The sequence below is a fragment of the Anarrhichthys ocellatus genome, unplaced genomic scaffold, assembly GCF_004355925.1.
Source record: "Anarrhichthys ocellatus isolate YVR2014 unplaced genomic scaffold, GSC_Weel_1.0 scaffold12, whole genome shotgun sequence".
Lineage (NCBI taxonomy): Eukaryota > Metazoa > Chordata > Actinopteri > Perciformes > Anarhichadidae > Anarrhichthys > Anarrhichthys ocellatus.
In genome coordinates, this window is record NW_022280042.1 from 6,847,298 (window position 1) to 6,866,516 (window position 19,219).

The 19,219-nt window shown below is 47.3% G+C and overlaps 3 protein-coding genes across 5 annotated transcripts in view; all 3 read right to left on the reverse strand.

Moving 5' to 3' along the window:
* The window catches only part of appa (amyloid beta (A4) precursor protein a), a 24,701-nt gene extending 20,987 nt beyond the window's left edge, over nucleotides 1-3,714 (reverse strand). For 2 of the 3 annotated variants that reach the window (XM_031852361.1, XM_031852360.1), the window contains exon 1: nucleotides 3,338-3,714. In XM_031852361.1, the coding sequence (XP_031708221.1) occupies nucleotides 3,338-3,397 (60 nt within the window). In that variant the 5' untranslated portion in view covers nucleotides 3,398-3,714. The remainder of the gene's footprint in view (nucleotides 1-3,337) is intronic. The other variant, XM_031852362.1, reaches the window with a different exon arrangement.
* An 868-nt stretch (nucleotides 3,715-4,582) lies between these two features.
* Nucleotides 4,583-9,252, reverse strand: cyyr1 (cysteine/tyrosine-rich 1). Its single transcript, XM_031852367.1, has 4 exons — nucleotides 9,171-9,252; nucleotides 6,805-6,904; nucleotides 6,146-6,306; nucleotides 4,583-4,791 (listed from the first exon to the last, which is right to left on the reverse strand). Exons 1-4 carry the CDS (start codon nucleotides 9,250-9,252, stop codon nucleotides 4,658-4,660), a joined length of 477 nt encoding a protein of 158 aa, XP_031708227.1. The 3' UTR covers nucleotides 4,583-4,657.
* Nucleotides 9,253-11,562: 2,310 nt separating this feature from the next.
* adamts1 (ADAM metallopeptidase with thrombospondin type 1 motif, 1) lies at nucleotides 11,563-18,094 on the reverse strand. Its single transcript, XM_031852359.1, has 8 exons — nucleotides 17,101-18,094; nucleotides 15,938-16,278; nucleotides 15,678-15,810; nucleotides 15,134-15,591; nucleotides 14,762-14,948; nucleotides 14,363-14,541; nucleotides 13,986-14,161; nucleotides 11,563-13,866 (listed from the first exon to the last, which is right to left on the reverse strand). The coding sequence occupies exons 1-8, from the start codon at nucleotides 17,723-17,725 to the stop codon at nucleotides 13,125-13,127; spliced, it is 2,841 nt and encodes a 946-aa protein (XP_031708219.1). The 5' UTR covers nucleotides 17,726-18,094; the 3' UTR covers nucleotides 11,563-13,124.
* Between the last annotated feature and the right edge of the window lie 1,125 nt (nucleotides 18,095-19,219).

Below are 19,219 nucleotides of genomic sequence, written 5' to 3' on the forward strand. Positions count from 1 at the left end.
CCGCCCCCAGGGGCACGTGTAATTGGCTGCACTACACGACGCTCTGCCGTTGTGGGGGGGGGGGGGGGCATTAATTGGGGAGCACTGCGGTGTCATTGCTGTTGTTGACACAACCAAGATGGACAATGTGCTCTGTTTGAACAAGCCATCTATTTGCACTGGTAAGGCATGAAGGATTGTTGTTTTTTTTTTTGAGACAAAAGCCAGGGAGCGCTGGAGACAAACTCCTTTCATGTCTCATTAAATAAGAGGACATCCAGTCCTGCCACGTGACAATGTCCACTGTTTACTGAGACGAGGAGAGACGGGCACATGGAGGATGACTCACTGATAGAACCACAGAGACCAGTAGGACTGGTGCCTGTTTTTCTGCAGCTGCTGATTCTTTCTCCCACATTGATTTATTTGTCCCGTTTTAAAAGATCTATAGTTTGTCGAGTTCTGAGAGCAAAGGGGACGTGTTTAAATTGCTCATTTTGTCCAAACAGCAGTCCAGAACCCAAAAATTCAATTCACCCTTGGGTAACAAGAGGGAAAATGACCTCATTTTAGAATCGGAAACCAGCAAGTTTGGCAATTTTGCACACTTTAAATTGACTTAAATGAATCTTCAATTATCAGAATTGCTTTTTGTGACTTGAAATGCGTTTGTTTTGTCCCACCGACCAACTAAAACACATTTGAGAAGCCACTGAATTTTAGCCATTGTTGCTTGAAGAAAAATAACCGAAATCATTAACCAATCATCCAAATGGTGCCGTTGATTTCCTGTCCAGCGACAAATCAATTCATTGATTGTTTGAGGTCTGGATATGGTACCACATGCATGTCCAAAAGGAGCCACTCTTGAGCTTGATAGCATAAAAAAACTGCAGCGTGAGAAGGTGCCAGAGGGAAACACTGGCGGCGGCCAACAGGCATAATGGCATTAAACCTGCTAATAAGGGGAGCAGGCTGGTCCGGGCCCGGGGCTGAAAGACTGCAGTGTGCACACAAACAGACTGCCTGCACCCATCCAAGAGCCATTTCCCAAGGATTCACAAATACACAAAGGCTGGCATCCAACTCCCACGCTCCACACACCGTCAGGGGGGGGGGGCAGCTTCCTGCGAGCTGTGTGTTTGATGTGGCGCGGCCATGGAGGCTATAAACAAGCCCCAACAAGATATTAAAGAAGAAACCGTCTCATTATCAAGTCCGATTTAATCTTGCTTACATCGTTTACTGTTCCATCTCATTTCATCACTCCTGCCCTTTGACGTTTGTAAAGTAAACACTCCTCCAGTAAGCAAAGGGACGGATTACGAGCAAAGCCACAGCTCTGCTTGATGAACAGCCCAAACTATTCATTCAGAGTCCACTGATTAAAAGCCGTGTACAATGAACGCCTGCCGCCACATTACACCTGATTCATCCGGAGGAGAAATGAGCAGAAATGGCCGAGACAGCAAAAACAAGAGGCCCGAATGGAGAATAACAGCCATTGTTTGGCACTATCGATCGATTACAAGTCATTTATGGTGTACACACGCACTATGATTGTAACTGCCCGGAGATCCAACGGACAATGTAGAGCTGCTCCCATCTGAAACAATGTGGTTACAGGAATGTGTCATTTCTCTCACATCGGAGGCGGACAGATGGAGAGAGAAACAGTCTCAGTCGGGGACATCCCCGTGTTTCAAATGGTGTTTTCCAGAAATAAAGTTTATCTTTAATAAAATGGGGGGGGGGGGTAAAACTGTTACAGCATCAAGAACATGACATTTCTACAAACACGTGTGCTGAAAATGCCTGAATTTGATGAATTATTATTTATTTCAGTGTCATATCACTACAAGATCAAGTCCCAGGCGTGTTAGAAACAGCTATTTTAGCACAAAGCCGTTTCTTGGCAGAGACGCTTGGAAAAAAAAAAAAAAAAAAAAAAGGATGAGCAGTGATTTAGTGAAACTACGTCCGCTGTATAGATATTAATAAAGAATATCTCGTGTATAATAACGACTATTGTCACAGAAAACCCCGTGATGGGTTAGAAAAAGCAGCTTAAAAGGCAAACAATGAGAATCAAAGCTCCTGTTGGCTTCCCAGTTTCCTGACCCTCGCTAAATGCTGCAGTGCACCGCCGCCATCTTACTTCTCTATCCTCTACCATCTGACTGAAATATGACGGAGAGCGTTCACAATGTTTCTTCTAGAGGATGCTGTCATCTTCACGGGTTTATTTGCGCCGTTAAAAAGCCACAATCCGGCGTCAGGTCTTCATTGTGAAGCAACGAGGCGTCTTTTTGACTTATTTTTATTCCCAAAACACGCCCACTCCCTTAAAATCAGCCCTCGGGATACGGAAAACGACACAATACGCTTTTCATGTACTCCCTGTAATGACTTTAAATGGCATTAAATGAGCCCAAAATGACCAGTAAATAATCGTTTTATGACGACAGCGCTGAGACTCATTTGCGCAGTGCTACTCGGGTACAGTAATTTGTTTACAAACACTGATTACTTGTTTGTAACGCGTTTTAAATCGGAGGAAAAAGCTACTCGCGTCAATGTATCAAACAAAGGCAAAGGAGACATTACGGGTCCAGCTGTGGATCACATGTGTCGGACGTTCTCGTCATTGCTACATTGTTACACAGCCTCTATAAATCAGCCACAACAGGCTTAAAGGGAGACTTCGCCTGTACGGAGCATCGGAACAACAAATACAAGTTTATTTGTCCTTATCGCGTACTTATAGGGGGGTTGATCACAAATAAAAACAGAATACAAAATACCTAAATGTTTGTTTTTTGCTGTTGTAAAACACAGTGAGCGGTTTAGAAATATCCAATAACTCACAATAAACCACCCACGCTTTAACGCAACACTTCCGGTTTGAACCTTCAACATAAAACTATTTATTAATACAATAGGCCACTTAAAGTAAAGTAGCCAAGTAAACAATGTATTATATTACACTGATCCTGGTTCGTGTCTGTTTTGCAGGGAAATTAAGTGGTGGACACAAAGACATAACGCAGAATACGGACTGGGTCGTTACAGTGTATGGCTGTGCTTTTATTTTCTTATTTAATGTAGAATGAATTAGCTGTATATAAGTCTGTGTAGTAGAATGACGATAAATGATCCTTCCATCATTCAGTTATTGAATGTGATAATCCCCTCCTCCCCCTTCAACACATCCTAAACTTTAGCTCTGGTGGTAGGACCGCCTCGCTTCCGGTCTAGCTGCGGCTAACTCTATCCAGCTTGACGCAGCTGACAGACACAATATGGTGAAAATACTTCTCCACATCTCGCACAAAAAAAAAGAACGGGGTTTTCTTACCTCTGCAGCCAGAGCCGAAGCCGCCACAGCCAGCAGCAGTAAAGCTACTCGGTCCCCCATGTCGGTTCGCTGTCACGACGCTCCTGAAGGCAGCGTTTCTCCGGACGGTCTCAAAACGTTAAGCGTCGGGTGAGAAGCGTGTGCGTTCGGCGCCGGTGACTCCCGTTGTGTGATTGTGAGCGACACCGAGGCTGCACAGCTGCTCAGCAACTGATCACCTGACCACGGCGGAGTGGGATTAGAACACACACACACACACACGCGCGTGCGCGCACACAGTATATGCGCATACACCTTCTATCCCTCACACGCGTTATCTTTCTGACGCACGTGCACACATTTAGTCTCTTATGTGAGCTCTGGGACTCTTATCTGACTCACGCGCATGTAGACTACATAAACCGCCTCGCGCGCATTCCAGTTTTTATGCACAGACCCCCCTCCCTCCCCCATATGGCCAACGCACGTGCACACATGCACACAGGCGCGCTCATTATTGATCGTTCATATGAAAAAATGGAGACCGTAGACGTCATTACTTACAAAAAAAAAAAACACATTTTAATCACATCTTTTATTTACAACAAAGCCATTAGAAAATTAAAGAATGAACCAGACAAATATTACAGCTAAATCCTTTCCGTCATTCACAGTCATGTAACAGTAGCACAGTGAGGTCAGTTCCCTTCTAATTACAAACCTTAATTAGCCTAAAACTGAAATTAAAAATAATGATTGCTTCACAATTGGAGAATCTAGCAAAGGCAAAAAAAAAATAAATGCACATGATGTGACCCCCCCATCTTCAGTTTTCATTTTTCTCAAGTAAGGCAATTAAAAAAAAAACACAACAAGACTGTAACAACCCAGTCCCTTTTAAAGTCAGTTCAAAGGCATTATGTCCAAGTCTTTGTGTCCGCTCACTACAGGTCCACATCTGAATGGTTTGAAACAGCTTTAATCATTAACTTCCACCTCAGACATGAATCAAGTCCATAAAAGCAGAGTCCACAGTGTGTCCTGGAAAGACTTTTGTCCTCCGGTGGCGTGAGGTTCCCCTCCCGTGCTGACAAAAGTAGTCTTCAACCTCCGTCAAAGTGGCCTTTGATGTGCACAGACTCCAGCAGGACATTTACACACCTTGCAGGCCTGTAGCTGGGATTTTCTGCCTTGCTAAACAATATTGCACCGGGCCACCCTGAAATTGTCTTTAACCCCCCTGACCCCCCTGACCCCCACCCCCATCCGTTGGAGGCCAGAGATGCACAGCCATGAGAGCTTCCTCTGAGCTGGCCGGTAGATGATCCGTGCTGCAGGGGTTCACTTGCGGGTGCAGCCGGGGTACGGAGGAGGCGGCGAGCAGTTGGCCGGCCGAGGCCGAGTTGGGGTGTAGGGCGGGGGGTGCAGCGACGGAGGGTACATCTCGTCGTCGTAGGTGTATGGAGGTGGAGGACCTGAGGTCGAGAAAGAGACGTGAATAAAGTTCAGCAGGTAGAAAGCATTTAGTTCCTCCATAATTACAAAAAGGCGAGGGAGGAAACCGGCCCCCATTTTACAAGGAGTTTGATGGGACTGTTGCACCCTCTTGTGGTTAAACCGAGAAACTGCACCTTCTGGTAGAAGAGACTTTGATTATTAAAAGATCAAAAATATGGCAGCCAAAAAGTCCTTTGCTTGAACACAATGCATCAGTCTCACCGGGGGAACTTCCATTATTCACTGAGACATCAGAGCAGCAGAGATGAAAGAAAAGATGAATGGCGTTAGTCAAAATCGACTCCGAACCAAAGCGTTGCATCAGCAAAACCTCACATTTATGACACTAATATTATTAATAACCTACCGTCTAACATCTTAAAGGAGGAGCTGTTTCTCCCTATAAAGCTGTTGTGAAGCTCAGGATGAGACCTTGCAAGATGAGACAACAGCACCTAGATGAATATCCTATACCTTTAAAAAAGTACCATTACATAAATAAAACTATGCAGAGAAGCATTAATCAGAGTTATATACTAATATAGATTACCTCATCTTTGTGGCAGAAGAAAACAATAGCGCCGCACATGCTATATCAGGACAAATAATTCATATCACTGTAGCTGCATGCATGCGCTCATATTGCATGGCTTTGTGCGTTTGAGCGCCGCGTTTACGAAACATGATCAGAGCTGCAGGGCAGAGCGAAGAGCGCCGGTCCAGCGTAGCATGAAGGCAATACACAGGGGGGGACCGAAACATGATGAATAAATGATGAGCGGCCAAAAAACAACAACAACAACAACAGTATATTCCTGGAGCTGGAGGAGTAACAGAGTGACACACTGTGATGTACCGAAGAAGTACAACGCGGGGACATTGTCGCCGGTTTGCTCCCTTTTGGAGCGGGAACAGGGTGTCACAGGCGGGAAGCGGTGAAAGTGTGTGGGGGGCAAGATGGATGCTGATGGAAAATTTGGGGCGTATGCTGTAACGGAGCGGTGTGAAGGCTTTTTTTTTTTTTTTTAAATTCTGAAAAGAATCATCGCTCTCTTTGTGTTGCTCGACAGGAATTGTGCTCGAGGCCGAGGTGGATCCAGTGACACGGCACACACCCTTCTGCTGTTTGCTTTTCATATCTGGTCGCCTGAGGACGGGAGATGAGGTGTCACAAAGCGAAATGGATCACTCTGGTTAATCATCATGATGGGGCCACTATCTGTGTAGTGATCCTATATTTAAAAAGGTGTAACTATTGAAATAAATCCTTGTGGCTCATCCAGATCTTTTTAAAAGTGTGTGTTTGTGTGCGTGTGACCCCTGCAGACTGACCTGGGTAGCCCTGGGTCACGGTGTTGATGTAGGAGGTGCTGAACACGCCGACCCGCGCGCCCCGTCCTTCCTTCATGCACATGCACACGCACAGGATCAGGGCCGCCACCGCCCCCATCAGAAACACCACGCCGAACACGATGCCGGAGATGGCCGTGCCCCTGGAACACACAAACACACACACACACACACAAAAAAAACTGTGAGCCACCCGAGTGTGAGAGGACTCAAACAGACATGCGACCAATGCTTCTAAGTTCCTGCCATGGAGATGGACTATAGCATCTGACTCAGCTGTGTGTCATGTGTGAGCATTGGTGTGTGTGTTTACTGCAGAGGAGTCTGTAGATAAAACACTCATCATTAACAGGCAAAGTAGATAAAACACTCATCAAACTCTGACCCCCCCCCCTCCTGTTTTTACTATTTTGAAAATCCTTATCTTGAAAGAGACGTCTGAGATGTGGTTTAAGCAGCTGTGCTGAATCAGCGCAGGCAAAGGTCAGAGGTGAGATCCTCTGAAGGGTCTTCTAGCATGTTTAAAAACAGCTGGTGTGTGTCTGAGTCTTTATGTCTCACTCGAGCCAGAACTGCACGAAACCTTTAGGTGTGTGTGTGTGTGTGTGTGTGGCGTGTGTGGTGTGTGTGTGTTGACTCACGACAGGACATCCCCCACGTAGGCGTAGTAGGAGCAGCAGAAAGGCGGCGATCCATTGCAGCAGTACTCCATGCAGCCTTCACACTGGGCTTCACTGCTGCCTGCAACACACACACACACACACACACACACACACACACCCTTTTAGAAGCCGCTAATGCACGGTGTCGAATTTTGTGTAACCGGAAATCACCGGCAATTCCCCGAATGCTGGTAGAATAATAAAATTAAAAGAAGTCGTAAGTGTCCACTTGTAATAAAAAGAAGCTCGTCTTTTCATCTGGGATGTTTCAACCTTTTCCTTGATGACAAATTAACTATACCTTTTTTATGAACTAAACTCAAAAGCACACAACCTCAGCCTATAATTATACCTTCAAAGGCCGGTTTTAAAAGCGCGAGGACAGGCCATTTATTATGCACTCAGAGAACTGGAAAAAAACACTCTTCGCTTTAAAAAATAAAAGAAGCCATCAAACCCCCGTTGCCATGTGACAGGCATGCAACATTTCACACAGGTAATGGTTGACGTGCTTGATTTATTTTCTCCATTTGCAGGCTGACTGGGGCAGCAAATCAGTGCGCATGGCCGACCGGCTGAACCAAGCGCTGTAGGCTGCAAACTGACAGACGAGTCGATGACACGGCCTGAAAAAATTAGCACATTATGACCGCACGGCATTTAGTTCTCTTTTTTGGGAATTTTTTTTGGCGGAAATAGCAATGCAAAAAGCGGCACAGTTCTGTTTCCCCTCCGCTCGTTTGTCGGTTTGTTTTGTCAGGAGGATATTTTGGGCGAAACGTTAAAATAATAATAACTTGTAATTGGTTGCAACCCTAACAAGGACAAAGAGATGCTTCTAGTAGACTTTTGGAGGATCAAATCAATTAAATAAGTTTGAAAGGATGTCTTTCACTGAGGTTTAAAGGGGCAGTCCAACATTTACACACACGGGTATGTTTATACCTCATTCGGAGGACTATACACTCCCGAAGTCTGAGACAATAACCTTGACCCATGTCAGACAGAGCTGCATTATGGGAGGTGTAGGACTCAGCACTTTTGGAGTTCAACCCATGCGAAGAAATAATAAGTCTGGATCTGCGCCTGGATAAATCTGCGCCTCTTGTGAATCCCCAAACTTCACAACGAGCCCCTTTCAAGTAGATGGAGGCTACTCTAAAACGGTGATCAGAGACAGAAAGCTGTGCATGATGGGACACAGACTCGTGAGCCACAGTGACCCAGCAACTGAATTAGTTACTCCTCGAGTGGGAGGTCAGTAATATGGGACTCAGCGTGTCTGCGTCTTGTTCCTGCTCGGAGCACACGTGGCATTTGCAGGATCTGTTACATGCTTTTGTATGTGTGTGATAATCATTACCACCACCCCCACCACATTCTGCTCTTCCATAAAAGCCTCCATATTCAAAAGCATATACACACAGCTGGGCCTCTCTGTGCACTCGTCTCAACCTGCTGCCTTTTTTATTTTCCCGCGGACTCTTTTGCAATCCAGAGCGTGCACTACAAAATAAAAGACACAGCAAAGAAAACAAGCTCTGTGCGTGTGTGTGTGTGTGTGTGTGCCTTTGCTGAAGATCTGCTTTCCCTCAGCAGTCACTCACACTCGAATGACATGCGCCTGGAGGCATATATGCACGTTTCCAGACTTAGTGGTAGAGGAGTCCTGCCTTTTAATTAGTGCAGGAGGATGCTTTTCTCAACAACAAAAGTCGTATGTGAAGTGGGGATGCAGTGGAGAAAACTGACTGTGCACACCTTTAAACTGCAGAAAAGTCTATCAAATCTAAATTCACATTGTTTGTTGTTGTTGCAAAAGACAGAAAATGTCTTTGTTTCTGATCAACGTGAGTTTCAACGGATGTTCCCTTTGTATTGGAGGCCTAACTGAACCCACCTTTCCCCTGCAGAAAAGCTGATATATTTCCATGTAAATGCCCACAGGAGGTCCCACCAGCAGACCTCTGGCTCTGCATGGGTGGTCCTCGGGGGTCCTGGCTCCTGTCTCTCCACACGCTTGGAGACAATTGCACTAGTCCTTCCACCCCCACCCCTTATCTAACACACACACACACACACACACACACACACACATAGCTACTCCTCCCCCCTCCACGACACTACCGCAGATTTGGTTCGGATTAAAACTTTTTCATGTTTGATCTGTGCTTAATTTGGAGGAAAACGCTAAACTGAACTGAAAAAGGGGATTTTCTTGACTTCCCCAACACTCCCGCAGCAGCACATCTGGAGGAGTCACGTCATTTATACAACATAAAGAATGCATTATAAACATGTGGCTGCTCGGAAAGGTGGAATAGTGAACTGATTGTGAAACTCACCGGTGAGTAAACAAAGCAGCAGCGAGTTCCTCAGCAACTTCCATCGCACCGCCTGCGCCCTCGTCCTCCAGAGGTTTTCCATGACCCTTCTCTCCCCGTGCGCCCACTTTCCGGGTTCTGCTTTTATTTTATAAATCAATGGCAGAAGCTAACAAAAAGCCAGTCACCTATTTGGCTCCTCCGGGAGCATTGCTGTGCCACCCACTAATGACATGAACCGACTGCTGCTTATGATTTCGGGTTATTTCAAATTTCCTCAGTTTCTCCCTCCACGTGTGCGCGTCTTTCCTGCCGCTGTTCCGTCCTGTTCCCACACCTCTCTGACTGACTGCTGAGGCTTTTTATTCCACTCCCCCCCCCCCTCAGGTTTACGCTGAAAGAGAGAGAGAGAGAGAGAGAGAGAGAGAGAGAGAGAGAGAGACAAAAACCAGTATGAAGTCAGCCACAGTATGGAATAAAAGACTTCTGAGCGATATTTTCAGAATAAGACTCTAATTGGCAATTATTTTGAAATAATTCAGATAAATTGATGAATTGCTTTACAAATTAATGATTATAAAAGTTTAGATAAGAGCCCGTGCGTGTGTTTAATGTGCGCGAGCCCCCCCCCCCCCCCGCTGCTTCGCGTGCTGCTGTCACATCACGACCTCCATAGAGATGAGAGAGGAACCGGACTGTGATGAGCCCGGGGCGGCGCAGCGGGTCGCTTCACACCTGTGTGCCGACACGTCGGCTATTTTCCAGGGACTGAACGAAAACGAGCCGCCCTACTTTCCTGGTAAAAGGTTTAAATCTGTCCCAGAGCCATTGTGTCAGGGATGCGGTGAGGTGAAAACTTGTTCCAATTAACACACAGGTGTCATGTCCAAAAACAACACCAAGGACACACACCTGATTAGAAGATTAAAGTCATTTTGCCAGAGGCCCTTATGCAGGTTAGAGCTTTGCTTTGAGCGTCACCCCATAGATGGGGGAGAAAGAGTAATCAGCCATGTTTGGGAACAAACAAGTTTTATGCAATGTGCAAGTGAGGGGGGGGACACCAAAGTTGCACAGTTGGACGGGGGCAGACCACCACACACCTCCCTCTGTGCTGGGAATAATAAAAACGCCACTTGTGCTAACCTGTAGGGATTTAAATACAGTCATAAAACTGACAATTAAAAAGTGAAGTTACTGCTCTGAAAAGGCTCCTGGTAGGCTGTGAACATTAGCCACCGTAAAAAGTCCCTCTTACAAGAGATGGTGCTCATTCAAGCATAACATGGGCTCTGACACAATGATCACACATTAAAGATATTTTTCAACCATATTTGTTCGAGTCAAAGATATGAATGCTGTTTCTTTTCTTTTTCAACAAACCTCTATGGGACGCCAAGGGTGGCAAAAAGGATGAAGATAATTTAGCTCTCTGAAATGCCACCCACATTGAGCAGCCGTGATTCATAATGCCTTCCAGATGTTCCTTTTCAGCTGCACGTGATGTGATGCTGAGACAGGAAAAACAAACAAACAGGTATAAGAAAGTTTCATCGCAGGCGTATATGTATAAATGCTGACATCTCCCTGCCAGTGTGTGTTTTTTCTTTGTCAATGGCAAAGTCAGAAAAACGTGCAGCGCACATCCTCGTCCATGCCAGTTGTTTAGGCTAACCGGTGACACATTATACCATTACACAGATTACAGAGATGGCCAATCTTCCTCTTTTAACCATCCATAATTACAGGATAATGATTTCCTTTGTGCTACAGTGGGAGCCTTTCAAGGCGGGAGATCAGCTTCCTCAGGGCCCAACAGGAAGAGACACACGGGCTTCAGATTTTAGTGACGGTGCTGAGGTATTTTCTGGTCCCGCCTGGGGTTCAGAAAGTTCAGGGAGATGCCTGACTCCAGAAGAGGTGAAAATACATCACTACTTTTCTAAAGGTAATTTCTGCGTTATCAGGCTAAAGGAAAGACGGTGAATTCTACATCTTTCTGCAACGATTCATCACCTAAAATATCTGACATATTGTAGCTCTACGTTACAATGACTCGGTGCTTGTTTGTCGTATCAGAAATCATGTATTAGTGTAGCTTTGCAGTTGCAGTTGTTCATCAGTCTGATTGGTTATATACGGATAAGGGTTGGTTTAGGTTTAGGAGGGGGAAACAGTATTCGACACAACACCGGCCATGACTAGACTGCCCTATCCCTGCAATGTTTGGACACTGTGGAGGGATTGGGGAATCAAATTAGGTGACATGCTGAAATACTCCCATCTAGTGGTCGAAACCTGAAATGCAAAAATGTTTTCACATATTGGGTAGGCCACCAAAACTATATTTATGGTCCACTATGGGGGATCCGGCGGCATCTAGCGGTGAGGCTTTAGATTGCAACCAACTGAAACTTCAACCATGTGGGAAGCATGTAGGAGAACTAAAGAGGCTATCCAGAGCCAGGGTTTGGTTTGTCCGATCTGGACTACATGGCCTCGTGGGTCCTCTACCAATAGATGCTAGACAGGATTCTGACATTTGGCAGCCTTGGACATGTTCACAAACTCTCTTCTAGTGGGTTTCGATTGGCAGGCTCACCAATGAAAAGGGCTCGACAGCTGGTGAAATGTGATTCCGTCTCTGGTCGAACAGGTAGCCTAGCTGCGTGCAGCAATTGGTGGATTAAAATAAAGTGTGCGAGAGTGGAAATCAGTGCACCTTCCAACGTCAAACAGACAAACCACTCTGGAGACAATAGCTTCACAAGTCAATGTGATACTTTATTCATGAACCTAGGACCATATATATATATATATATATAACACTGTATAAATACTCTATATATTCTACTCCCTTCTGTGATCTCAATAACAAATAAAAAATAATATTAAAAAAGCCACATGATTATATTTAACAGGCTGTACAAAAATAAATAATGTTTGGATATTCTGTACAAAAGGAAAAGACTTGATAGAAAAAAAACCAAGGTGCCTTCGCAGAAGGCAGGAGAGACTTACTTATGAAGTAGTAGCAGGAGACAAGTCCCTCTTTAGATCTCCACACACAAACACACACTCACTCACTCACTCACTCACTCACTCACTCACACAGACACTCCTCTTTGGTCTTTGAAGAGTTCCCTCATTGAAGGCTGTGTAGACGAGGGCAAGATATGGCTAAAGGACAAAGTACAGCGTACTGAGGCATTTAGAGACAACTGGGTATTACAATGTGCCGCTGGCAAAAAACAAAGACGAAGTGCTACAGGTTTGTGATAAATAAACTGGCTTGAACATAAACACTATGACTATTAGCTATCTTTATTTCCATACCTGATGGGGCGAGTAAGTAGAATATGAGCTAATCTCTTTCATTTTTCAGTTTCTTTATATACTCTGCAATAACATCCCCGACCCCAACCCCTTATGTGTCTGTCCAGCCCAGCTTGGACAAACATCAAATACAAGCATTAAAAATGTAACACACACACACACACACACGCATACACACACACAGTCTCACACTCACTCACGCACACACACGTAAGCGTGACATTGGCACAGTAACCAGCATGCTCCTTTAGGAAATCAGGAATGTCCATGCTTTCTCTCTTTCCCCTGATGGGAGGCATAATGTGCCACTGTTGCGCTGATGCCAGACAGGCAGCAAGCTGTAATCAGTCTTTATTGCTTCCACCAGGAGGCAGTGCCACTGTGGACTGCCGTCTGGCCCCAAAATGGATGGAGGGAATGGGTACAAATTGGCCTTTATTGAGGCAGTCGTGTTGGACCCATCAAGGGACTTTTAGACTACCTGGAACCCATGAAAGCCACTCTTGCTCTGGATGTAAACATTCATCTGCCTCTTTAGTTTGTCCGTGTGAAAAAAGGAGGCTGTGAAGGTCAGAGTTTCTATCTGGTGTCTTTCAGAGAGCTGGGCGTATGAAAGGAGGCTTGATTGGAGAGCACTCCTTAACAGGCACTCTGATTGCACAGTTCCAGCAGAGGTCGCGGCCGGTCTTTGGAGTCACAGCTGTCATGGGTTAGCGTGCGAGCGTCGTGGCCGATGCAGCGCAGTTGGCGTTTGCGGAAGCCTCGGCCGCAGGTCTTGGAGCATACCGACCATTCTCCGAGAAGCCAGAAGGGACAGGACTGGGTGCCGCAGGACCGAGAGGCCAAGGGGCGCAGCTCCTCCGGGCAATCTCTGGAGGGACGACCATGGGGATCTAGACACACCACCTCTCTCTGCTGCACACCTCCGCCACAGGTCTGGGAGCACGGACCCCACTCCCTCAGGGTCCACTCGGCTCCACCCACCTCCCTGATGGCATTGATGGAATGGCGGCGGCCTCCATTGCTGTTGGAGACTGAAGCAGCATTGTTGGGTCTCGGGGCAAAATAGCTGTACTTAACCCGGGGCCTCGGGGCCTCCCCCACGGACAGCACCTGGATGGTGATGGGCTCGGGGAGCGGGGTGAAGCTCCGGATGCGCTCCAGGGTGGCGGAGGAGCCGCTATATCGCAACAGTGCCCCTCGCAAGGCGATGTCGGTCTCCATGGTCATCAGCTTGTAATCGCCATTTAACAGATAGGTTCCATCCTGGCGACGCACTGCCAAGTAGCTGTTATCATGACGACCATTGCCTGGGGCACGCTGCTTGACGTCCAGGTGGGTGGCACCAGCAGGGATGGTGACAACATCCTGGTAACCAGGCCTAAAAACAGAGACACACGGAGGTCAGACTCAGTCATAAAACTGATCATACTATATTATGTCAGTGTATATTACCGGACAGTATATTTGTAGATGAGGAAAAGACAGTTAGATATGTACCTGGCACGCTCCAGAGAACCAGACAATTTCTTGCAGGTAGAGCCGTCTCCTCCACACACACCGCACTTATCAAAGCGCCGGTTGGAGCCGATGAGGCGATCACATCCTGCCTTGACACACTGGCCATGAACACAGACTGAGGTGGAGTCTGGGCTGCAGGGCGTGCCGTCAGCCACCTGGGGGCAGCAGAGAGACACAAATGCTACTTAAGAGCTATGTCTAGTAAGACTGTTACATAAGAGTCGAATGGAAGGAGGTTGAAGTCTTCCCCAGCAAGACAGTAGCCAAGGGGATGAGAGAAATTACAATAGCTGATCTTTCAACATTCTAAAACAGTTAAGAAACAAAGTTTCTCAATATAATCGAGCAACTCTCACCTTAGATTTGAGAACAAAGAAGTATCCAGTCCCCTTGGCCCGGCACACCAGCTTACAGCGGTCTTTGGGTGAAACTCCAGCATACTTGGGCACCCACTCGACACCCTCGCCTGAACCCAGCGACACTTGGGCTGACATGTCGTTGTGGGCCAGGCACTGTTCCTCACGGAATGACAGGCCTGAGAAAGAAACGGAGTGGGGTCAGATTTACTGCTTGTTCAGCCTGACCCGCGTGCTAGCTTTCACACCAATGTGCAAGGTACATCAAAACGTGACATCTTCCTGAGAACAACTGCAGCATGTGGTGCAAAGACATTTTATTTTCATGACATCAAAGAAAGCGCTTGGAAGATTTCTCAAATCTTATCTGAGATCTCTGTGGTAACAAAGGCGTCTTACCATTGGTATCAAGGCAGGTGTCCGAGTTACAGGAGCGGTACTGGATCCTCTTGCCCTCGCAGTACTTGCCACTGTTCTTGGGCAAAGGGTTGTCGCAGGAACGAAAGGAATACTGCACACCTCCACCGCAGGTCCGAGAGCAGTCGCCCCAGGGACCCCACACTCCCCAGCCACCATTGACAGGAGTCTAAAAGCAACAGGGACATGAGCATTATTATTTTGTACTTAGTTGGAGATGATTGATTCAAAGTTGGGAGGCATGAGACAATTTTGCAGCATGCGATGGTGCAATATATCTTAACTACTTTGGATTGTACAGTGTTTTGGGTTGTTTTTTGAAGTGTAATTGGGTTAGGTCTGGTTGGTTCCTACCTGATGTTTGGCGGCTTGGCTCTTAGTGAGACACTGTCCGGCCAGGCAGTAGCTGTCATGCCCGCATGCCGTTCCATCAGCCCAGGGGAAGTTCTTAGTCTGGCACACCAGCAAACCATTGGATGTGGTCACGGTGCACCACAGAGCTGCGCACGTGGTGCTCAGATCGGGGCAGTGCTGGGAGTCGTCGCCAAAGGTAAGCCGACACTGGCGGTCTGCGTCATACACCGTCCCGGGCAGGGGCTGAGGGAGTGGCTGAGGTTTGACCGGTTTATCCAGCAGGCACTGACCATGGCCGTTGTCCAGGAAGGTAGTGACCATGAGGGCGGAGCAGGAGGACCACGGCTGATGCTGGTCCAGGTTGGACAGGGTGGAGGCCATCATGTGGGAGCCCCAGTGGACACCGTTGATCCCGGAGCACAGCTGGGAATCGTCATGAGGCATGTTGAAGACGTGGCCTGGAGGACAGACATGAACGTTCTTTGATCACCTCTTGTAAAAGTGGCATATGTGATTATTGAGAAGATGTTTTGCTTCCACTTACCCAGTTCATGTGCCACAGTGAATGCTGCTTGCAGCCCATCGTCCTCAATGATTGAGCAGCTTCTGTCAGGGTCGCACACGGTGCCAACATCTGCCATGCCCAGAGTGTCACAAGAGTGGGCGCCACACAGGTCCTAAACAGTCAGATAGAGAGCAAAATGAATGTTTGAATACTCTTGAATGTTGCTTCACTTCCTCCTTGTCTATCACTAATCCATTCTCTGTTTTAACACGCTTCCCCTTCTCCCCACTCCAACTTACCGTCCTGGTGAAGAGCACAGCGGTGTCATAATGCTCAGGGTGGCGGTCACTGGGTGGGTTGTGCTGCCGCTGCCACTGGCAGAAGTTGCGGAGGGTCATGGCGGCGTTCGACGACACCTGAGGGCCTCGCTCCTCCTCGTACACCACCAGCAGCTTCACCACCGCCAGGCTGATGGAGTTGTGGATGCTGGGGTGGCGGTAGAGGCGGGACGCCACTGCCATGATGGTCAGGAGGTAGGGCTTGAGCCCGGCGCCGTGGAACTCAGCCATGGACTGGTCGGCCACGAGCATGATCTCCATGTAGCGAGGGGTGGAAACAAAACGTCTGGTTCTGTGGTGGTCTGAAGGGAGAGAAGAGAGACACAGAAGTCAGACCAAACGGTACAGGTCATGTGAGCAGATATCAGGATTCAGTCCTGATACTACTGCACTGTTATTTGTAATAAGCATCATTCAGTTTGTCTGGAACAGTCTGCACACTGCAAAACCCGACCAGTGTTCTAAATAGCAGCTACAAAGGCCCATTTTATTCAGAGGCATGGAGGCTCCAAGGAGAGATCCGGATGTGCCTGGAGGAGCCTGGCTTCCGTAACTCAGCGTCACACCACCGGTGGCTCCTCCCTCCTCAGGGTCCACGTTCCTAAAATGGCCTTCTCTGGTGGAAAATTATGCGAAGGGAGAAAATCCTTTCTGGGGAAAAATGTCTGCCGGTGCGAGTTGTACCAGGAGGCGAGTTCACACGTCTCAGCACCACCGGGCTCTGCCTGGCCCCAACCCCGCTGCTCCCCTCCCCTCCCCTTCCTCCGCCACTCCTCCTCTTTCCCCTCCTGCAGAACTTCGCCCCCCTCTCCCCTCCCCTCCCCTCCCTTCCTCATCTCTGAGTGCGCAGACGGCGCTGTCAAAAAGGTAGCTGGGATTCAATGTGCATGCTGTGCTCATTGGCACAGGCACAACTCCAGCTAAAAGCAGTTTGGGCAGCGTATACACTATAGCCTTATATAAAAAAAGGTGATTTGGTTTTTGTATACATTCTACGGAGTGAATTAATCACCCTTTCTGTGTGTATTGCCACTTTTAAGGTTGCTGGTCAAATATGTTCAGTTTGGTCGACTATGAAATGAGTAATAGCGCGTAAAATGCGCATAGTATTTCTGCAGCCTTACCTGTCTGGTCTGCGTTAGCGGCTCCGTGCTTTTCTTCTCTCTCCAGATTCTTTGGCACCCTCTCCTCGTCCTCGTTGACCCCGCACTTGGCGCTCCCCTCCTCAGCTAAAGCTGCCCGACCTCTCCGGCGTATCATGTGGACATCCTCCTCGGTGCCTATGAAGTCACTCGAGTTAAGGGGCTGAATAAAATACTCTTCTCCCTGAAAGTAGAATCCGCCCCGAAGTCCGTGGCACAGGTTGAGCGCAGCGGCAGAGTGTTCCTCTCCGTTCACTGTGCCAGAGAAGAAACAACTCGGCTCGGCTCCGCTCTTGGGTTCCCGTGTCGGTTCGGACTCAGGACTCCCCACAATGTGGAAGACAAAACCGGGCGCCAAGAAGGTCTGGTCAGGCTCTAGATGCAAGACCAGCTCCTTGCCAAATACGTCCAACCGGTACTCCCTCATCTCCGCCTCCTTCTCCTTTTCCTCAACGGAGAGAGTCCGCCACGGTTCGGTTTCGCTCTCTGACCGGGCCATTGGGTCTATTCTGACCGGCACCACGGTGCTCTCCTCCCAGGAGCTGTGCGCCGCGCCGACGCACAGAGCGGCGATTAAACCAATGGAAATGTTTAAAAACCTCATCATGCAACTGTGAAATCCGACAAGTGGAAAGACAAATTGATAATAAAGTCTCTACGAGGAAGCAAATAAATCCTTTCAAATATTTTCCACTACAAGCTACAAACCCCAAGTATTTGAACTTCCACAAAACTGTCACCGAAATTACGCACACGCATAAAAATCTAAAAAGGGATCAAATCCAGTGCAAAAGTCGTTTAAAGTTATGTGCAGGTCTGGCTTGTTGCAAGAAAAAGTCCTTTCATTAAATGAAAATAAAAGCTGGATCTCGGTGGTAAATCCAACAGGTCTCTTCTCTCCAAAACTCAGCAGATGTCTCAGTTTCTAGCTCTGTTTAAATTCGGGGGAAGGTTTTCCTCTGCTGACCCGTTAAGTCTGTTCTCTGCTCTTGCCTTGCAGTCAGAACAGAGCAGGTCCCTCCTATATATCCCCCTGCCTCGGGACCACCCCTTTCCTGAGGGCCCTTTGATGTGAGAGGGGCCAAATCCCTGCGCAGGATAGAGAGCTTTGGGCAGAGAAAGTTTTCTTCTTCAAACTCTGCTAGTCTGTCACAAGATGTACTAATACAGCCATAACCCACGAATATTACTACTGAATATATTCTTATAATGTTTGTCACATAATCTAATAGATCAATTTACCCAAAAAGCTTCCAAGTAACATTAGTTTACATTTACTTAATTAATCACTGAGCTACATGTCTGTTATTAAACTGTCCATTCCAACATAAATCAGGGTGACAGGCACTAGTGGTTGATGTGGAGCAGTGTTGTAGTGTCAGTGCAACTGGAGAAGGGAGATGGCAGCAGGTCCGGAATTGTAATATCGTGCTGGCCACGGCTCCAGGAGTCGTACTCACCTCCTCCGTGCCAAGCCGGCTGTGGTGCGCCGTGGCCGGGTTCGGCAGCGCTGCTCCCCGGGAGCAGAGAGGGGCCGCTGAGGACTTAAGGTGGAGCGGTTCTCCTAGCTGGCTGCCTCTGCGCTCAAACCAGGGCAGACAGAGCCCCTGTCCTCCGGTTTACTCCCCCCCCACCCACCCGGACTGTTCCTTCTCTCGAACAGACGGGACGAGTTTACGCTGGAGTTTCATTAAAGATAACTGGAAAGCAGAAATAATATTATCTGGAGAAACCACATCCAAGTGAAACTCAATTCAAAGCAGTGAAAACACTTTTAAAATCAGACTGTTAAGGACCAACTATTTAGGGAAAGTGAACTAAAATACTCCTTCAATATTGTAATGTGTTGTTATGTTAATATGATGAAAATATGAGAATATAATAGTACAATATGTTATTGCTCTGTTTTTTTCTAATGAGTACATAAACACATACACAATTTGCACTGCAGTGTGTAACTTGTGACTCACTGATCAGTCTCTGAAGGGACAGATTATTGCAGTCCACCTTAAAAGCAACTGGTAATAAAAAGCGAATAGTTGTAATTTCATGATTTCCCAGAAGATGGTAGGCACGAGTAATGGAATTTCCCCAGACTGCT